The 21627-nt window shown below is 38.9% G+C and overlaps 2 protein-coding genes across 5 annotated transcripts in view; both read right to left on the reverse strand.

Annotated features, from left to right (window-relative positions):
- Nucleotides 1-21627, reverse strand: part of LOC124171538 — a 247714-nt gene that overhangs the window by 82403 nt on the left and 143684 nt on the right. The window lies entirely within an intron of this gene.
- On the reverse strand, nt 2307-2972 carry LOC124171539. Its single transcript, XM_046550723.1, has 2 exons — nt 2700-2972; nt 2307-2619 (listed from the first exon to the last, which is right to left on the reverse strand). The coding sequence occupies exons 1-2, from the start codon at nt 2878-2880 to the stop codon at nt 2348-2350; spliced, it is 453 nt and encodes a 150-aa protein (XP_046406679.1). The 5' UTR covers nt 2881-2972; the 3' UTR covers nt 2307-2347.

Below are 21627 nucleotides of genomic sequence, written 5' to 3' on the forward strand. Positions count from 1 at the left end.
GCGCGCAAATCAAAACTGACCCAACTTGTATCTGAGGGTTATAATGAAATATAGTTTGACCTTGAGTGGCTATTAGCTTGAGTCTGCCTGGTGGCAAGCGTTTGTTTTTTAACTGAACGAGAGTTAGTACGAATGCCCTCGGAGAATAACTCGCGTCGTCAGTAGTAACGTAATCATTTTAGTCAAATTCAACACGCGAAAAAGAAGGCATATCTTTTCGACTCAGGAATGGCTTATAACCATTATATCGAATAACAAAAAGTGTCCGGTGTTGTTATCAGATACGGGGAAGCAAAATATTTCGTGAAGATTAGCCACACGGCTTGTGAGACGAAATTCCCGGCGCTGAATTCGCGGAAGAATGCCGACAGAGAAGCTATACCCGGTAGATTCAATCTACTATTGTTAAAATTTCATGGGAAAATTCTTTTTTAGTGCGTAAACATTATTGTGAGGAGAGTTTTTTCCGGGCTCATAATCTATTTTTGTTCATTCATCACTGACAGCAGTTGCGCGATTATTTCAAATGCTCAATTAAAAGAAGTGATCTAAGCACCGGAAAAGTCTTAGTCACGAAATATCCCGGGTACCGGAGGCGTAACTAGGAATATGCTTTGGGGGTGATGGTAGTACCTGGGGGGGCGGCTTCACCCCCCACCCCCCAGAGGCAACGGGGTATCCCATGAAATTAAAAAAACAGGCATGCCTGTAAATACGTTTTGCATCATTTTGGAACCTAAAATTTAGCTTTAAGAAGATGCAGTTGCTGTTCATCAAAGCTAGACTTTTGTTTCATTTTTTTTTAATTTCTCTGAGGCTTTGGAGAGGGATCTATCCCCTCATCCCCCAACCATATTTACGCCACTACCGGGTGCTTCATATTATCTATGGCATGGTATTTAGAGGGAGGAAACGGAGAGCTGGGGTCATTTTCGCCAGGAGGTAAGGGAGGGAGTATAGAAACTTTGTGTTGGAATTAGCCAGGTTGTAAAAATAGGCTTAACCAAGGCTTAACGTGCCATCTGCCAGACAGTGTGTTGCACTGGAAGTTCCGTCTACACTACTCTCAAGCAGGGATACAGCCATCTCTGAAAGCTTTCTGCCTCTGCCAGGATATTAACCCGGGTCCATAGGGTGTGAAGCCTTCGTGATGCATTAGTGAAATTTTGCTCCCTAATTACGGGGTTATTTTGGATGACTTTCCTCACGTATTTCATTTCTTCAATCTCCAATCTTGGGTTTGCCTATAGGTGGTAAAATGAATTTCCTGAAAACTGCTGTTAATGAGACAACTTTTTTTCAAAAATTGGCTTCTCTGTGAACATTTAATGTCATCATTCCGAAATCTCTCGAGTATGAAAGCCTTGCAGCTAAGTCAGTGGCGGCTGGTGGTAATTTATCTAGGGTGTGCATTAGAGCAGATATAGGATGATTTAATTATATTATGTTAATACTAATCCATGAGCATCATATTTCGTCGTAATAGAATACATAGCAAGCAAAACATATCACTGGTATATTCTACCCTTAAAATTGCATGAACAGAAATAATATTAGCATTCATGAAAATAATTATTCTAAACACACCTTTACAAGTGACGGTAGGTGAAATTCATTCTCCTTTCCTTACACCCTACGAGGAAGTAGTGTAGAAAACGGCCATAGAGATGACTCTGTAGACGGAATAGGATCCTGGGCGCAGGTAGTGTAGGTGGCGGCTACACCACTACACTACCTGCGAGTCACTCACCAAAAATATGCGCGTGCGCACTCGCATCGTTTTGAGCCTGCTCCCATCACCCATTGGAACTGTGCATACCCCGCTTACTTCGTCCCGCCAGAGCACCCTCAAGCGATCGCATAGACCGAAAATGCGCCCGGCGCGATGCCACGGGATCGTACACTTGTAGAGCGGTGAATTCGAAAAGGAGAAAGCTGTAGCGTTCGGAGTTTCATTTTTCTTGCACATGCAGACAGGATTTTTAACCTTCTCGTTGCAAAGGAATATTTTTCTTTTATAATTCATTCATCTTTGGGTGTGCACTTGCTAACATGCGTATACGCACGCGCCGCCACTGAGCTTAGTACCAGAAATGCTAGACATTCAACCGTGGGTAATGTTGTTCAGGAATGCAAAATTATGTTTCTCTTAAAGTAACACATCATCAGTGGTGCTGCTTGTGAGAAAATAAGATTATTAGGCTTCAATTTCTTGCCTCCAAATGAGTAATTGCATCCTGAAAACAAACCAGCCCCTATAGGAAAGGATTTCATGCTAAAAACTGAAAAACCTCACCTATGAAACTTCCTCACTTATGAAACTTTTTTTGGTTTTCCGCTGAAAGTTTCATAAGTGAGCTACTGCATTTTCATTTTCAGAGAGAGAGGTTTTTGCTCTCTTCCCTTCATGAGCCACATTTCCTCTCTGAGGAATGTTGAAACATGATGACATAATTATCTCTGCAGCCTCATCAGAGGAAGATGATTCCCCAGGTAACTTAGTGGAGGTTTTCATCACCACCCTCTTATTCCTGGCGATAGCTATGGATTTAGTTTTGTAGCCCTTTTCCACCACTCTGATAATGACAGCCTCGAATTCTTTTGCTAAATTGTAGTCATCTGGAAATGAAAAATGGAATGGAAGAATAAACAAGAGTTGGTTTAGGAAAATGTAATGACCATATTTTTCTCTAAGTTACCAATCAATGGAGTTTTCCTGATGACGGGACACTGCCTCCAGTCATCAGAAGGTGAGACACATCTCTTTATCTCTTCCCCTACAGATGTGCTTTCGTTTGGCCACAAAACAAACTCATGGCCCTCTTCATACTCAAACCAACATATTGGCACAACATTGAAAACAGCAGAATTTTCCTCCATGAATTCTGCAATGAACCAACCAGACCTAAAAAGAAATATATGAATTACTCATGGCACTTAATTCGCAGGCATTTTAATTGTATAACTAGCAGCTACTTTATCAGGATAAATGAAGATAAAGTAGCTTGAATAATTACAGGGCAAATCACCTTTTCAATTCAACAATGCAGTGGCTCAGCAACATACAAAGCATCATTATGGTCAGGGATACGGATCACCATTGCCTTACTTCTAACCTCAGCAAGGGACCATTTTTTATTGACCCCCAATCGTAGTAGATGTCTCCATGACCCCCAAGCGAGGTAGACGTAACCAAGGCGACTCTTCGAACATCCCGTCCGGTAAAAGTATTCTGGGAACGTTAGCTACCCGTCATTATTTAAATTTCCATAAAATAATGTCACGTGACTAATTAAATGCTCCAATGCACAGATTTTTGACAATAAAATCCTGCCCTACTTGACATTTTTCTGAGGACTTCCTATCAACAGAGTAGCAACCATGTTTCAATACGGAGGAACAGAGCTTCACCGCCAAATCCCCAACGAACTTAACACTAATTAGTGGCCGTGTTAAGCAAGTCTGACAAAATAAAATGGAGGCAAACCTCTTAGGTCTGACCAACTGAAATGGGAGCAAGTTCGCCAGCCACCAAATCAACATGATTCCAATGGTGTTCCCGGGGAGAGAGAGAGAGCAGTATATTTGATTCGCGCGGGTGTTTAATGCAACGGCTGACCCCTTCGCAAGACACGAGAACGAATGGAGGAACAGGCGAAGATAGGAAGTGTAGCGAGGCACTTAGTGGAGGTGGGTACTACACTTCGCAAGGGGCCAAAAAATACCTTTTCCCGGGATAAAATTTTCACTTCGCGGAAAAGAACTTCACTGATATCAGATACCCGAATATTTTTAAAAATCGTATTACGTATAATACCATCATCACCCGAGCCCTAAAATTTAAATTCTATGTTTATCTCAAAATCAATGTTTTTTTAATCTCCTGGAAGGTTTCTCGGGAATAACAGCATGCAATTTCCACTGCCTTTACCTCGGAACACTTTATTTCCAGTCTTAATTCCTACGATCCAGGTTTCAACTCCTCAAGTGTAACCGTCAAGGACCAGATAAATGGTGGGTTGCCGGTATTTGTATGAGTATCTCAATGTGATACGCATCCATTCTTTCATCTTTAACAGCTCGAAGAGATAAAAATTGAATGGGATGAATTGATGTAATGTTTTTCAAATGGTGTTCTGTGATTTTCTACTTGAAGGGAACAAACGATAAAATATTCAGGAAAATTTAAAATACTGAGCAACATTACCTCGGTAATTTGAAATGGATTGACCCCCACGATGAAAGCTAAGAAACTTCACAACGATTACAATGTAATAAGCTGACATTTTCTTGCGAGCAACAAAATTCTCAAACCACCTGCAGATGAAAAACACACGTCTTTACGCGCCTACAGTCACATACTTATTTGGAGTGGAAGCTGATTATGAATTGCATCGAAAAAAACGATAAGTTACAGCAAGTTTAATTATATATTTTGTTGGGATAGGAAGGCCATCGTAGGACAACATGTTATGAGAGTAAATTATTATTTTTACCTGTTCATGCTATTATGATATATTAATGAAATAAATTACTACTTTTGTAAAAGTAAAAACATACATTCAGCTGTCCCAATGAAACTAGACGTGATGGAAATAATTTAAGCCCAGATTCCGATTCAGCCAAAAAATACGTCTAACATCATCCAACGACGTCTCCAGGACAAAATCTTTGTTCACCAGTGTAGGAATTTATGTAAGTAAAAGCACCAACTCTTTGCTTCCAATAGGAGTGCGAAATACAAATATCTCCAAGGATTAAGTGGAAATAAATTGGTACATGAAATCTTTCACCCTTAAAAACGGACGAAGGGGCGGCCTAGGGTGATTGTGTGACCTCGGCTGGGGCCCTTTGGAAATTTTTGGGAAGTCGCATGCCCAGAAATGGATTTTGACGCTATTCTGGCTCTTAAAAATGTAAATTAAAGTTAATTAAGGGTAGCAATTTCGTAAATAAAAATACTAAGAAAAATGAAAATCACATAAGTAGATAAAAATTTTAGATAGGTATGATGGCTCTATTATCTTTTTAGTGAATTTGTACCTTAAAACCGCACTGAAATCTAAAAACCCTCCAAAATACCTTTCGAATAACCCTTTCAAAAAGCATAAGGTTCTCTTTTATCTTCTAAAACTTTTATTTCATTAATTTTTTTACAAACTTTGTGTGCTGATTAAGCTGTAAATAAATCAAATAATCAGAGCTTAGAATTTTATAATTGTTAAAAATAATTTCTTTCAAGTAATCTGAGTTTTTTTATTACACCTTTCATATACACTTCGAGATAGACGCGAGCGTTGTGGGGGCCCTATAACCTCGGGGGCCTCGGAGATAGCCGACCAACCAACCTGACCAGACCGCACCGATCGGACAACAATAAATAATTATAAATTTACGACCGAATGGATATCATCCATTTCTTCCACGGAAATTTGACAGCAGCAAGGATAAAATACAACCTATGCCACTTTCCCTGCTTATTTCCACTCTTGCTTTGAAATAAATGTGTTAAGGCAGATTGAGTCGTTTATGTTAAAAAATTAGTCGCTGAAAAAATTCTGTGTTAATTTTTTTATCGAGTAAACTATATCTATTATGTTGATGTTATCAATTGACCTTTCAAAAAAAAGATACAATTGGCTTAGATTCGAGTCCCCCCCCCCCCATAACTTCAGTGCATCAAACGCGCTTGAAGTAATCCTACTCAGCTACGGGGCCACATACACATTACGTGTTCACCGTGAGTCCAAATATGAATCTGAAGAGAGGAAATCCTCGCCAAGGAGCACACAAGAAAACTCCGACGGCCCAACCTGTGCGTGGACGTGAGTTTCCTCAGAGCATTCTATCCGCTAGGGCATTTGAGCCTGTATTTTGACTCCTGTCTCGCTAGCCCGGTCGCCCCCGCGTCCGTCCTCGTCGGCTATTGCAGGCGTACTGGTGAGTGATGCAGGCTACCTCATGTGCCAACCTTACAAGTTTTTACCGACCCTACCACATCAGTTAAGTGGGGCTCGTGGGTGTCTACATACTTTTGAAAACGATAGTACATAAATTTCGTAATGCTCGTACAAAAGGAATAAATAAAGCGAAAACCAAAACAGTTCTAGAAACTATCCCCTGACAAAAAGTGACGATAATTTCCGTCAACAAGAAAACATAAAATTCAAGTGCACAATTTAACATTCTCATTCATTTTTCGTGATATGATATGAAATTTTTTGTTCAAATATTAAGATAATAATTTATAATATTTCCATGAATATACAAACGTGTTAGAATTTACTTGTTTGACATCTCACACATACATGCACTGGATGGTGCTAAATCCACCCAGGCGGGATTCGAATCCGCGACCTTCGGGTTGGCAGTCAGGCACGTTAACCCTGCGCCAATTAGTGCCTACATGGAAATAGACTATAGACGAGGAAGTAAGTGAGGCAGACTGAGAGGGCAAAAGTTAAGAACGGCGGGAGAGATGACGTAGTTGCAGCATGAAATAACCTCCCTCTAAGCGCAGGATAGGGAATCTCTCTAACAAGTAACAGAGGGAATTCTATCTACGGAGAAGCTGCAGCCTTCAGCAGCCTTCTTCAAGCCAATGTTCGTTGTATTTCTTCGAGAAGTGCCATCCAACTCCACAACTACAAGTTACCACACTTCTTAACCGTGTTTAAATAAATAATAATACTCTGCTGACATTAGTACGTAAGCAAAAAGCTAACATCACATCATCAAGTGCATGCTTCCCATACATTTGAACAGCAGCGCTTACTAGCTTTCCCTTCTGAAGAGTCCACTATCCCTTAGCGGTCATAAACACAAGATTAGGTGAAATAATTGGTTGCCCCTTGGAAATTGGTCTCCCTACGGGAACGGCTGTCTGCTCATTTCCGTAGGACATCCACATTGGAGTCATGTATCCAGACGCACCTCGTTGCAGATCCGAGATTTCCTTTGATAAATGGCCAAAAGAGCTAACGTCAAGCAGGGCATGAGGGCACATTTGAAAGTCACTTACAATTAGAGGTGAGACATTCTATCTCTCTTTTACTGCCATGCCACCATCAATCAACCCACAGCGTTACGTATTGCCAATAGGTCAGTTAGAGAGTGACATTGGTAAAGTGCACTTTCTACCAAATGTTTTTAAGCCGCTCGAGTGCACGTTACAGGTAAAACAATAACTCGATCGTTGCGCGGTTCTCTATTATTAGCAACTGAAATCAATTTCCTTCTAAAAAAGTAATCATTCAGAATGAACAAAACGAAAATACATAAAAATATGGTGCTAATATCTAAATGGTCGATAAGGGTAAAAAATAGGAATAAATGATTATCACTTCAGTTATTTTGATTTTCGATCTTATTGATTGACAAATCTTTTCAACTCTCCACGTTAAAGATTTATATTTTTCCATCGCCATGGCAAAATAAAAAGATACGTGAATGATAAAAATGTCAATTATTTAAAATAGAAATCAATATACAGTAAAATAATAGTAGATTAAAGTTTTTAAATATAATGCTGAACAAAAAATTGTCATATGCCAAAATATAGTAAATTTACTAGGATAATAGTTTGGAGAGGTGCGTTACACCAATCCTTGGATGTATGGCTGCTGATGTTTTGGCAGTGGATACATTTTTCATTTAATAAGACTAAAACTTGAAATAACAGAAGATTATTAATGATAGAGGAAGAATATTATTGTATTCTTTGAAGAAAATTAAACTATTACTTGGAGAGCATTAGCGAACATTTTACACGTGGATGTTCACAAAATGCATTTGAAAAGGTGAAAAATGAGGGTTTTTATGGGAGATTCATTAAGATTAGAAAAATTTTTAAGAAGCTACTGGATGGGTTAAGGTTAAGTTAGAAATATAAACATATAAAGAAGATAAGATTGAAAAGGGTATTCGGGCTTCCAGCCGGGTTGTCTCTCTCCATTAAGCAATGGAGAGAGATCACCCGGCTGGAAGCCCGAATACCCTTTTTCGAATATATTCTCCGGGAAAGCATCAGATCTTAGCGTACGAGAACGCAAACAAACGTTGTCGCGCTGCAATATCAAGGCAATGGTGTTCTGGGAAAGGCGCGGTGTTTTGCTTGTGGACTTATTGACACGAGGAATGGCGATCAACTCAGAAGCCTACTGTGTAACCCTGGCCAGGCTCCGACGCGCCATTCAGAGCAAAAGACGCGGCTGAATCTCGCGTGAACTCCTGGTTGTGAGGGCAGGCGGCCAACTTCTTTAAAGAGTAGTTTCAAAACTTAGTTAAGTGCCCAAAAAAAAACAAGGTAACTATGTGGAAATATAAATAAAAGTATGATAATTATAAATATAAAATAATTTTGAAATTTTTTTTTATTATATACTAAAAAACAGCCCTTACTTAAAAAACAACCCTCGTATAAAGTCATTTCAGGCTTGATTTTGTGTAAGTTCGCTAAATCCATGATAAAAACATAAATGGTAATTTCTACACTTTTTAATTAAACACTGAGCGACCAACCATGGTATCAACACAATGTGTCGTTTTCAAGGTTGAAAACGATGCATAAATGACATTTCCTTGAAAATGACAGAATGTGTTGAAACCATGGTCGGTCCCTCAGTGTTGAATTAAAAAGTGTGGATATTAACATTTGTGTTTTTGTCATCAGATCTTAAGATAGGATTAAGTAATTAAAAGATAGGTCCATGAATGATCATATAACTATTACGAATTTCATATAAAAGAGGTGAGAACAAGATTTGTAAATGGATTGAATTGAAGGAAAAAGTTCGACGAGTAACCCGCACTGATATATTGGTGAGTGCTTCACGCATTAGCAAGGATTAGTAGTTAACGTCAAATTCTATTTTCAATGAAAAGAGACTTTTATTGTCACTGAACTATTTGGGCCTCATTATACTCGTACTTACTTATTTTTTTAATACCACCATATTCTCTCTAAGAAAACCAAACGGTCACTCGTTAGTTGGACACCAAACAACTGCTCAAACCACCCGTATTAAATATTCTTAGCGTCCTATGCAACAGAGATTAATTACTCAGGGATCTAAACCTACATAATTTGTTGCCGTTTAAATGAGGATACTTCATTAGATGAGAAGATACCGGGATTATTGGATGCGATAATTTCCTTTCGTTTAAATACTATTGGTTTAAACATTTGATGACATATAATTAAGTAAAGGTGGGTACTTTTATCAATCACTGAGGGGTGAGCAACTGAATTAAGGCAGAATGTTAGCCCTATTCAAATGATGAATGAAATAACCTTTAGGGAGTATTAAAAACATAGATTGTGAATAAATGCCATCCATATTGCATAATCAATTGATCCAGTATTGACTTCGCGGAAAATTAGTGAACAGGGATTTGAACTAATATTATATCCATATTTTTCACATTTTACCGTTTGTATTTGTGGTACAATCTTTGGCATTAATGATAACTTGAAATTATTGAGGATAAATGCTTGGTAGAATTCAAGGAAGGCAAAGCATAGCTGGTATGGCCTTAACACTGAACATTAGGCCGGCCCTTATTTTTCAGAATTGAGAAAAATTTTGTTTTCCTGTTCCAATTTCTCCATGTTTCCGGTGCAACCACGTGGGTTTGTTGGTGATGTCAACAGTTTCGCTGGCATTGCTGCCAGCGTCTTCAGGTCGAAGATGATGATCCAATTGAGGTTTATATTCACGTGCTAAAGTCTGGTTACTTTAAAATAACGGGAACCCGTGCCCCAAGGGCCCTAAGTACTTGGGACCCTCAATCGAGTTTTTATGGGGTCGAAAAAGTGCTGTTTCTATGTAAAACGTAAAAGTAAAGGCCATCAGGCCCGATTTTCTGTTTGTTTTGACCCATCTCTCAGCGTTTACGAGATATCGTCCGTCGTAATGCAATCCACCTCCCTGGGCGATACCCCGCACCGCGGCGCCACGGCTAATTGCCGAATATGGGATGTCAATTAAAGATTAGAAACACACCGAAAATGCGTTTTATTTTGGTCAATATGTACTGATATTCATGGACAGAGTGAAAATAAATTGATCACTTGGATTGGAAATATTGTCATGGCAATTAAATTCTTTCTAACGTAAGTACATTTGTTCAGGGGCTAGATCTTGCCAGTGGGAGGAAAGAATTTGCCGAGGTAGGGGAGGGGGTGGAGGCGAAGTCTCTAGTAAGTGGTGCGGGCCGTACCTCAGTGGCGCTGCGGTGCGGGGTAGCGCCCTGGGGGGTGGATTGCATTACGACGGACGATATCTCGTAAACGCTTAGAGAGAGGTCAAAACAAACAGAAAATCAGTTCTTAGGACCTTTACTTTTACGTTTTACATAGAAACAGAACTTAGGGCCCTTGGGGCACGGGTTCCCGTTATTTTAAAGTAACCAGACTTTAGCACGTGAATATAAACCTCATTTGGATCATTTTGAGATCAGGAAAACATAACTTTTCTCAAATCTGAAAAATAAGGGTCGCCCTACTGAACATACATAGTTATACTGCGGGAAAATGCAGTACAATTTCTTGTGAAAGCAATGATAACGATTCGAATAATGATTTTTTTAGGCCGTGAATGGTAAAATTTACATTCCTTTCCCCCGTTAGGAAGGAAATATTTTGTAGCTAACGAGTAAGTATAAACTCTGAAAATAGTTGAGTATATTTAAACATAGTCATCTCCTTTGAAAACTCTCAGCTGTACGAGTAACTTCCTTGTTAGCGTAGTCAACACAGGAGAAACTATATTCCTCGTGTCATGATCTTTATCAAATTTATTTTATACAGCCGAAATGGATACAACTTTAAGCAGTAATTACCAGCCCTTGAAAATAAAAGAAACGAGAGCGTTTACATTATTAAAAATATCCATATTTGTGGCTTTCTTAATGTGTTGATAAGGCAGCGTAAGCTTTAAGATTATTAGGAATACGGAGAAATTAGAAATTGAGGAAGTTTATTTCCACCTCTCGCTATTAAAGTTCCATGGTAAGGAAGTGTCCCTTTGGACACAACTTCCTCCCCACTTAACCGTCCTCCTTCCTAGCCCTCACTCTCCCAAGCACACATCATCCATCCCCTTTCCCTTCTCGCAACTATTTCCAGCCCCAAAGTGTTGTATACCCACAGCTCCCTTCTCTCTATAATATCCCCTCGGTCGTTTCTTTTTACGAGCACCATAAATACAACATAGTTCATCATATTTTCACACATTTTCACTGGTTTGTAAAAGTCGGCAATATATTCCACAGCTAAAAGTAAAATCGCTCTTAAAATGAAAAACAAAAACATCTATCATCATCTCCGTAAAACATAGTCATGAAGACCGAATGAATGGAAGATTTCTTTTTTGCGAACGATGTGAAATAAAACCTGCATATTCATCTTTAACGAGAAACCATTTTCAAAGCTTTGACAAGCGACATATATATTTCAGGTTGTTTTCAAAACATCAACGATGATAACCGAGAGACGAACGCAATGAAAATGTTCAAAAGTTTTTAGAATAAATCACCATAAATGTTTCCATAAAAATATGCTAGCATTTGGCCGTTGAGTTACATAGATAATTCACAATGCACTTTTCATGAACATATACTCAGGCAATTTTCTGCCTTTCTCTGATGACACTGCGATCAAATTGAAGATTTATATGGAAAAACATGTTCAAACTTGTATATTTCTCACCTCTATTACCACGAGAAGAACATTTCTTTGACACCCGTCGCCTACTGAAATTCTAAATATAACTACGCATCACACTTTTGAATGACCACCAATTGCTGCACTTCAGAGGTAGAGTGTTTAAAACTGACATTTTGGAGAAAACCTAACGAAAAGGTAATCTAATACAACCCGTTAGCTAAGTTTGCTTTTGAATAAAACAATAATAAGTGTTAAGATCCATTTTCACAAAACTAGTGATTAAAGTTAAAACTTTGTTGAATCTATGCAATGTAATCGTAAATATCCAGTTCTCTGGCTCACGAAAAAACTTTTCTTATTCATTTGATATAACATTGGGCACACTGGTATTGTTACGGTGATTCACCTAAAATTAGAGCATTGAAAATTTCTCACTGATCTCAAATAGTTGCCTTCACTACATGGTAATTATATATATTTTGAATGAAAATTATTTACCGCCATCTTCCTTTAGGCCTGTACGGCCTGCAATAAGGGTCATGGTGCTAACACATCACCATGTAAGCCACTTGTCAGCATACATTTGGAAAGGATACTCATAAAAAACTTCGTTATAGACTAATACATGGAAAAAAGTGACCAATGTATTCTACATCATTCGCTTTACATGCCCGCTAGAGAACTAAATCAAGATGCAAAATTGCGTGTTAGTCTAGCATCATCACTCACCAACTAGGTACGTCACCTGGAAACTTCGCTCCTTGCCCAACATCGTAGGGATAGATAGTTGAGTGGTAGATAAAGGTTGATTGAGGGTTACGCTGAGCAGAATGTGAATAAATGATCTAAATTTTGCTCTATTTTCGTATCGCTTGTGCTTGCTTGCTAGCTTTCGCCCTTTGAACTTGCAAGATATTTCTTTTGCATTTCCTGTGCTATATGTAACGTTGATATTAGGCAAACTGATAGAGAAATCTTCAGGGGAAGCCAGAGGTTTGTCAGGTCTAAGGCAATAGACCGAATCGAAACCTCAGGGTGTGAAGCCACAAAGGGAGACTTGGAAAAAGAGAACACAGGAATGGCCATACGGCCCAGAGAGATACAATCACAGATAGTCTGCAAGAAATGACCATAGCACTGACGGATTAATATATTGGGCATTTTTTTGGGCACAAAAGGAGAAAATGTATGTAATTAATTAAAAAAATGTATCAAGAAACAAAATATACAAAAGTGATCAATATAGTCGATTCGCATGCATTCGCGAGAACACTAACCTACGCACGCCAAATCTTGGGATAATCTAGAATCATCCAGTGGCGGCTTGCTCATAAGGACTCTCGGTCGCCGCCCCTCCCAAAGATTTGAAAAATGAAAATAAATTAAATACCCATTCAATTATAACTACACATCTAATTAACCAAAGTATTTTTTTCCAATTGCATACATCGAAAATGCAGGAAAAACACTCAAAAATAGCCCGAGAAGTTCACATTTGTGGCCGCAGGGCGCTGGCCAGAACGTTCCAATCCATAACCATGCAGTTATATGAAGAGTGGAAGTGGTGGGGGCTGCTGGTGCTATGACGCGTCTAAGCTTGTGCCTCATGGGCTAGGTGCGTATAATAGGCGTACGTGCGTATCCTGTTATACGCACCTTGCCTCAAGGGAGTTTTGGGACGCCGCGCCGGCCGAGCATGGGCAGAGTGACGTATCTAGTGAGTTGATTGACATCGCCGCGCCTCGGTCGAATAATCTTGGTGTTGCAGTGTTGCAGAATACCTTGTTTTGTTGACTTATTACGTGTAATTTTTTTCATATAAAAAGGCCTAGTTGTAGTTGATTTAATCGATTCAGTGAGTTTTAGTGCTTTAGTAAGTCATAATGGCCACTAGATTGCCTTAAAAATCCTCATTAAAATACACAAAATATTAATAAACTTTGACCCCCCGGTGGAGTGTGCCCCTCCCAGCATTTGACTCACATCTACATCTACATCAACAAATTACCCTACGAGCCACCTCTAGGGTGTTTGGCAGGGGGTGATCAATCACCAACATGCAGCATGCATTTGGACTCCCACATGCACACCACACCGTCCAAGAAACGTCCCGTATAATAACAAACTATACTACTATATGCTGTTAGAAATAGAATATAGAATAGAAATTCAGAAACATGCAGTAAGTATTACAGAGGTTAGTAGGCTACACTACAAGTCATGCAATCTATTTACGCGTTCTACTGCTGCCGTTATAATCTCTTATTGATCGTGGAAAAAATGACATTCGGAATCTGTCTGTTCTGCAATCTATCTCTCTTATTTTATTTATATGATCTGATCTTCCGTAGTACGTTGGCGTCCGCAAGATATGGTTAACTTAGTCAGAAAAGACACTGCTCTTGAATTTATCTAAAAGGTTTAGTCTATTTTTCAATCTACGGTCCGACAGAGATTCCCATCCGAGTTTATGTAAGAGGTCAGTTACACTAACAAGACTATCGTAACGACCTTTCACATACCTGGCAGCTCTTCTTTGCACGCGTTCTAACTCTGTTATTAAGCCTTTTTCATGAGGGTCCCAAACACTGGCAGCGTATTCCAAATGTGGTCGAACGAGGGAAAAGTAGCTAATTTCTCTCACTTTGTCGTCGCACTATCCTAATATTCTTTTAACAAAACCCATTTTACGATTAGCTTGACCGGTTATTTCTCGAATATGTTTATTCCACGATAGATCATTATTGAGTCTAACCCCTAGATATTTCACAGATTCAACTGCCTTAAACTGAGTGCCCCGAATGACATAGTTACGCTGTAGGGAGTTATTCTTCTTCCAGAAATTCATTACGACGCATTTTTCCAAATTTAATTCTAACTGCCAAGCATCGCACCAAGCTTGGATAGCAGCAAGGTCATTCGTTAGTTCATCTATATCTTTGCTGGAACGAATTTCTCTGTAAACTACAGCGTCGTCTGCAAATAATCGTAACTTACTCTGCACTACTTCGCCAATGTCGTTTATATAAAGAAGGAATAGGAGTGGGCCAATGACACTACCCTGAGGAACGCCAGAAGTGACTCTAACCTCATTGGAGACTGCACCGTCTAATACTACTCTTTGGACGCGGTCGCTCAAAAATTCTCTAATCCAGGAAATGACATCTTCGTCTAGACCATAAGATTTCAGTTTTATTATTAACTTTCCGTGGGGTACTTTATCAAATGCCTTTTTGAAATCAAGAAAAATCGCGTCTACTGGAATGTTGTCTTCCCCGGAGACTAAAATATCGTGGGCGAAAAGCGCTAACTGAGTTTCGCACGATCTGCTTTTCCTGAATCCATGTTGAGTTCCCATTAATAAGTTTTGCGCGTCTAGGTGTTTTATTACCGAGCTGACTACGATGTGTTCAAGGACTTTGCAAGAGATGGACGTTAAAGATATCGGCCTGTAATTAGATGGCTGTTCCTTGTCTCCACTTTTAAATATAGGCGTTACATTAGCGATTTTCCAGTCATTAGGTACTTCGTGTTGCTTGATGGATTTACTGAATATTAACTGCAAGTAGGGGGCAAGTTCTGAGGCTAGTTTTTTATATACGCGAGAAGGGATTTCGTCTGGACCAGGTGATTTATTTGGACTAAGCGATTTCAATATATTTTCTATTCCGAGCGTACTAATGTCAATAGCTGGCATCTTATGTAGACAGGGATTGTCATCGGTCTCGGGTGAGTTTTCGGAAGGCTCCGTGAACACGCTCTTAAAGTAGGAATTTAATAAATTGGCTTTATCGTAACTGCTTGTCAAAACATCTCCATTGTCGTTTCTCAGCGAACATACGGTAGATCGTTTACCTTGAACTTCCCTAACATATGACCAAAATGCTTTTGGGTTATCCTGTAACTGCTCTACTAGTGTTTTTCTTTTAAAATTCGTGAACGCATTCCTCAGCGCTTCCTTCGTGGCGGCTTTAGTCATCCTATATTTTTTAATTATTAGCTCGCGTTCATTAGCGGATAAATCCGTGCTGACTTTTTTCATTTTAGCATGACACGCTCTCTGTCGCCTCAATGATTTTCTCACTTCCGCGTCGTACCATCTCGGTTCGCTGCCTTCTTTTACTATTTTACTAGGGATGTAGCTATTTATTCCCGAAGTTACGAGCGAAAGAAAAGCTTTCCAAGTATTCTCTACATTTAACTTTAATACTGATTCTTGAAACTCGGGGAAAGCACTTTTCATATGACTCTTAAACCCATCAAAATTAGCTCTTTTAAAAATGAAAACTTTACGCTCTTTTTTAAAGTTTACAGCGGTATTTAGAGAAAACTTTGCAGTTACTACCCTATGGTCACTTATTCCTTCGACAGTGCCAACGTTTATTACCTGATGTGGTATATTTGTCGCTAATAAATCAAGAATATTTTCTCCTCTGTTTGGTGCGGATGCTATTTGAAACAATGAATTAGATTTGAAAGTGTGTAATAAAGCCTCGCAGATCACTTTATCCCTCCCACCAGGAATGAAGCTATAAGTCTCCCAATCTATAGAAGGTACGTTGAAATCTCCACCCACAATCAAGTTTCTTTCAGGATACTTGGATGCTACGCTGTTTATTTGATTTTGAAAATCCAACATTGACGTTATATCTGAGTTAGGTGGTCTGTAATACGAACATAATAAAATAGTTTTGAATTTTGGACATTTAATTAAACACCACACAGATTCAACGCTGGTCTCAGTTACGGTTATCGCTTGGCTGACGATTGAATTCTTTACAGCTATAAAAACTCCGCCCCCAACTCGATTAATTCTATCTTTCCGATAAACAGTGAACGATTTTGGGAAGATCTCATTGTCTGAATCATCTTCTGTTAGCCAACTTTCTGTTCCAAAAATGACGTTACACTTCGTACTATGAATTAAATGGTGGAATTCGGGAATCTTATTTCTTAAACTACGGCAATTAACCACAGCCACGATTAAAACTTCGGAAGTAGTAATATTGCGATTCGGGAATAATTCTGATTTGCTTTTGTCGAATAGACTATTCACATGCTCTATACCGCTGATAAATGGAAATGCATGTCTTATTGGCACACTATCAAAATGACTTGAGCCTTGACTGCCTTTGAACGTGTTGCTCGACTGACGCTTCTCGTGCTTAAATGTAATACCTGAAACGCTGATTTTTCTCTCTACTTCTCTATTCTCATGTCTGGAAGAATCTTTGTCTGTGAAAAGTTTTGAACTTACCCCTTTATTTTTCAACCCACTAATATATCTACACTCTGCCCTACTCTCTACTCTAAAAAAGACCTACAGTGCTCAAATATGCTACTCGCTACACGACTAGCCGACTCGGCCGTGTAATGGACTCCCGAACGGTTCAGAGGGATCCGACACGATCGGATTGCCGGCCTAAGGTCCACGAAGGAGGCTCCGATGTCCAAAATAAGAAGCCTGCATGAAGCATTGAACGTGGGCCCTCCGCGTGGTAGCAACGGACTCTAACAACTAGTCTAAATTGGTTGCCATAAAAAATTATTTATCTCAATTACCTCCGAAAACAACACAACAAGGCCTTTACATCGGGAGCTTAAACAATCAACAACAGACGATCGCATGCACCCATGTCCTGGAAGGGGCAACCTACCAGGCGGGACTCGAACCCGCGACCTTCGGTGTGGTAGGCGAGGACTTTTCCTCGCCGCCATTGAGGCCTCCTGCCTCTCGAGCCTCCACTCACGAGCCGCCACTGGAATCATCACTCTTTCGCTCGTTTCGATCTTTGAAATCCCATGTTCAACGCCACAGATATTGGTAGTCGGGTACTTAATATATGCAAACGTTGAGAGAGCTACTGAGCTTAGTTCTTATTGATGACATTAATTTTGCGATATTTTATTGCAACACTTTCGCCTCATATTTGCTCGCAAGTTTGCTTTCGGCCTTGAAGGATAAAGGTAGTGTCCGTACTTTGTCATTTACATTAGGATGAATAGGATAGAGTATAGTGATTAACTTTCAATAAGAGGTATGTTAAAATATAATTTAAACGAATTATTAATCGCACTTCATCTATATAACAAATCCCATTTTGACACATTGCACTCTCTTCAACATTTATTATGTCAAATACTAAAGTGCGTGTAAGCAGTTAATCACTTGAAATTCATTTTGTACTTTACATTAAAGCACCTAAATGGGGATACCAGAGGATAAGCCTTCGGTTTGTCACTTCTAATGCTAAAGACCGTACCGAAAGCCTCAGGGTGTGAAGCCACATGGCTGGAGGTAGGGTGGGGAATCCCTCAGTTCCAGGAAGGGACGCTTGAGTCAGAGGTGATATAATAACAGGAGGTTGCGGTGAAGGATAGAGGGCGGGAGCAGCGGAGATGCATTAGGAGAGGTGACGCTGATGGTCCAAAGGGGGCGTGGTGCGGTTGAGGGGATGAAGAGGGACATCGGGAAATGGGATGGCAACCACTGAGATAAATGGGAGAATGCAAATTGGTACGGATGATTTCATGGGAGATAGCCATCCAACCTAATCGCATGCGTAGAGATCTAAATGTCACTCACTAGTGGAGCTGTAACGGAACAGCAAACCACCTGCATTAATCTGCTCATATTGTTTTTGTGACTGTGAGTGTTGTTTATGACCGTGTGGTGTGCATGCGGGAATTCTACTACGTGTTTGTGATAATACCCTTCCAAACAGCTTAGAAGTAACTAGCAGAAGTAGAATATCATCTGGTAGTGTACCTTCAAATCACATTCATAGCTATCCAATAGCTACTATTTGGTTGCAGCGGCTTGGAGCTGCAATCACGCATCCAGCGGATCTACCAATCTCAGATATATTGAGTTTAAGAGATCCCGAAGGATGATACCTGTCCTAAAAATTTGCTAAATTAATACTATGGAAGAGATTTTGAGTGGGTATTAGTCCAGTGGATAAGCTGCTTGACTACTTAAAAAAGGGTGACAGGTAAATATCCTGGGCAAAGCATTAGGACGTCCCAATCCGGAGGAAAAAGTTTTCGAAGTACTAGGTGGTCCAAGAAAAGTAACTAGCATGAATATGTAATATTCGCACGCCCCTGAATGGTATAGGATGCCTGATTCTTTCACATCTCTATTGAGGAAAAGCACGGTCATAGTCCAAGCTGAGCGCAGAGTCCTCGAATTACGCGAGTCGATGTGAAATGAAATAAAAGAGGGAGTTGAGGCGAAGGCCTTTTCGTAAAGGATTTGACCGTCAAAGAATTATTCATTCATATCCTTTAAATGAAAAATATGAATCGATGATTATGACTGTTAAAATAGACCGCAATTAAAATCGAAATTCCTGTAGATCCCCAGTAAACTGTAAAAAGTTTTTTAAACTTTTAATGAAAGATAAATATATTTTGCTTCAACTGCTATAAATTCTATTATATTGTATTTAAAACTAAAAAACAAATCATGGGTGTGATTCGTAATTTGTAAAAAATTCCACTAAACTTACAACGGTAAGATCTCAAATTTTGTGTACTATTTTAAATTATTCGTCATTATAAAAGAATATCATATTTATAAATCTCCTCCAAATCAGGCAAACAATTGAATATTCTTTTAATACTCTTTTGTCCTTACAACTCCAACATAAAGCGTGTCCGTCATTCATTTTGAAACACCGTCTTCTAAATAAGTAGTCAATTCTAGCAAAATCTAGGCCGGTATCGTCAGTCGCTTCTATAGCCATCCTTCATCTTCCTCAGCTCCTGAAGGATAGATTTCAGTTCGAGAGACGTCCGAAGGTCTTCTTCAGCGCACTTTGCTGGCGAAGGACACCTCGTCAGCGTAGGTTGGTCTGGTCCAGCCTTCACAACCATTTCATCACTTTAAAGATTTTTTAAACAGGCCTTACATAAAAGATAGGTTGGTAGAAATGATTTTGTTTCTATTATTTGTGATGGCGTTAACGTTTTAATTTTGTTTACGTTACATTTTTCTGTTTATTTCTGCTTTAAATTGCAATGTTATCCGTAATCCGGTGCATCAAAAGCAATGATTGAACAGCGTATTATCATGGATATTAAAGCTGTAAGGAGATGTTCGTGTATTTCGACACATTAAAACTTTAATTAGAGGTATTCCTGAGGCATTATTCGTCGTCATACTAGACCCAATCCATGCCACGGATATCACCCAGCACGTTAAAATCATCTCTACATCGATGTAAAAAGCCTACAAATAAAGTTTTCATGCGCATCTGCACTGGATATTGATATGGAGTAACTACGTAATGCAATTGTGTGCATCAAGTATTCCTCTTAAGCTTACAAAGGGAAAGTTTAGTCACATCTAATTCACATTTCAACACAAAGGTTGATTATTTACAATAATAAGATATTACTGCGTTTGTGTGAGGAAATGTTATAACAACCGATTTCTTTAGCAGAAACTTACGTTAAAGTATTAATTTTCTGATTTTCAATCAAAATAGTGTTTTCTGGATTGAAAATCTTTCACTTGTGCACGCTGCGTCGGTTTTATTATCCTTTGATTTTGATAGTTTTTATCGAACTGCTGTGGCCATTTCGGTATCGATTACCAAACCAGTTTGAAATAATTTATCAAACTGGTTTGGTAGTTGTTACTAAAGTTTTCAATGAGTCATATGACGGCCAAAAAGTTTGATAAATTTCATCAGAATTCGATAGTTCTAACTAAACTTTTTTTCCGCGTACGATTACTTATCTCGGCAATACTTGAGGAATCGCCAATTCCAGTGGAATTTTATTCGGAAAGGGAATTTATGCCAAGGTACAGTTTTTCCAAGGAGACAGTGACAGATGTACTCCTACCAATGTTGACACGGGCCAACAATAACAACCTTATGCATGATGTGGAATAGTCTTTAAGTTACTTAGAAAACACGAATGTCATTACGTTATTATTTATTTCTGTTTTTGTGACACCAGATAGTGTATTATGTGAAATATCTATCTAAGTTTAGCCTGTTTCTGATTTCCAAGAATGCCAGTATGAATTTTACGATTTCGTCGTTTACAGATAGTATGCACTGAATTATCCCAGATGAAGCAATCCCCAGTGTCTGAGATAATCAAAGTAGGTGATATGTGGTCATAAATATTTCTTTTAAAACTGTGGTGCGAATAATATTGTTAATAATTCAAATCGTGCATTTTGAAGACTGCCCGCTGGTAACATTCGCTGTCCAGAGACGGCATCATTGGCATCTAAAATAACAGCTGATTGTGTACACCTGGTTGGGCGTAGATGAAAAAGGTTTTGTTTACCTTATAACATGTCACTTCGTACCTCGTACTCGACAGTTATTTACATGAAAAAAACTAAGCAGAGGTTATTTACGTACGTCACGAATCATTTTTAGTGTTATGTGATACTCCCTCTTGTGTGGTCTTCCTGAGTCTTAAAATGTTTTGCGAACCTCGTCGGAGGAAATGATAATCATAATATTTTCAAACGATTTTACGAGATTTTTAAAGTATCAGATCAGTAATATATTGCCTGGGAAAACTGATTTGAGCTAATGTAAACATGTTCACCGAGCACAGTAGGTAATGTTTTTATTTCGTGATCGTGTGTGCTGAAATTTTGTCTTGTGAAGGGATGGTATGTTCTAAAATCATTGATTAGAGTAGTAATTTGGCATTTATATGATAGAGTTTTGGTTTATTAATATATTTTAAGCGTGCATGATAAACTCTCATGATATTCTCGTTAAAATTAGTTAGCGGACGGGGTAAGCTAGTATGTTTGCGTCATCTAAAAGTGCTTAATAGTTTGATATGCTGCAGAATAATGAATTTTTATATAAACGAATATTTTTAATCCATCTCAGGTTTTATGATGTTGGTTTACATAATTGGATTCTCCTTTTCTCTTGTCTTGACCTCTTCCAATTAATGATTAAATAATTCCT

The sequence above is a fragment of the Ischnura elegans genome, chromosome X (genome assembly GCF_921293095.1).
Source record: "Ischnura elegans chromosome X, ioIscEleg1.1, whole genome shotgun sequence".
In the NCBI taxonomy this organism is placed as follows: domain Eukaryota; kingdom Metazoa; phylum Arthropoda; class Insecta; order Odonata; family Coenagrionidae; genus Ischnura; species Ischnura elegans.